Here is a 568-nt window from a genome sequence, read left to right on the forward strand (position 1 = left end):
CTAATCGCTAGAAGAATCAATCTTCAAGATCTTCCACGATCGAATGTGCGGCTTCTTTAATGGGATGCGGGGGATCAACCTAAGGGACCCACTGGGTTTGTTCAGTAGCTGGACCGGGTGAAAGCTGGATGTAAATTGGTAGGCGTACGGCAAGATGAAGGGTAAACAAAAGAAGTTCAATCTGAGATGACGGTGATAGCGTTCTTCACAACGGTTGAGGATGAGCTTGGAGGAGGTCTTTATAAAATGATGGCTCGTGGTGCGGTTGATGGCTTGGAGGGGTAGAGGGGATGCCGGGACATGCCGATGGGATTTATCGTAAACTGGAGGGCTCATGCGATCCTCCCTCCTCTCAAGATGCCCGGAGTTTAGCGCAAAGCTGCGGTCATGGGTCGATGATGAAACCGGCTAGTGGTCGAGTTTCCAGGAATCGCGACCTCGGACACGGTACTGGACCGGGGTACAGCAGGGCATCTTGGAGTCTCGGGAAGGATACACTTGCTCTGACGGACTAACGACAGGCAAGTTGTCAAGCACCACCTAGCAGCACGGCCGCCAACTGCGCAAA

At 52.8% G+C, this 568-nt stretch overlaps 1 protein-coding gene across 1 annotated transcript; it reads right to left on the minus strand.

Moving 5' to 3' along the window:
* Positions 1-336, minus strand: PtA15_8A41 (uncharacterized protein; the record flags this gene model as incomplete). The annotated part of the gene is made up of 2 exons (XM_053171848.1): positions 1-79; positions 149-336. 2 exons carry the CDS (start codon positions 334-336, stop codon positions 1-3), a joined length of 267 nt encoding a protein of 88 aa, XP_053022695.1.
* Positions 337-568: the final 232 nt, after the last annotated feature.

Source organism: Puccinia triticina, chromosome 8A (assembly GCF_026914185.1).
Source record: "Puccinia triticina chromosome 8A, complete sequence".
Lineage (NCBI taxonomy): Eukaryota > Fungi > Basidiomycota > Pucciniomycetes > Pucciniales > Pucciniaceae > Puccinia > Puccinia triticina.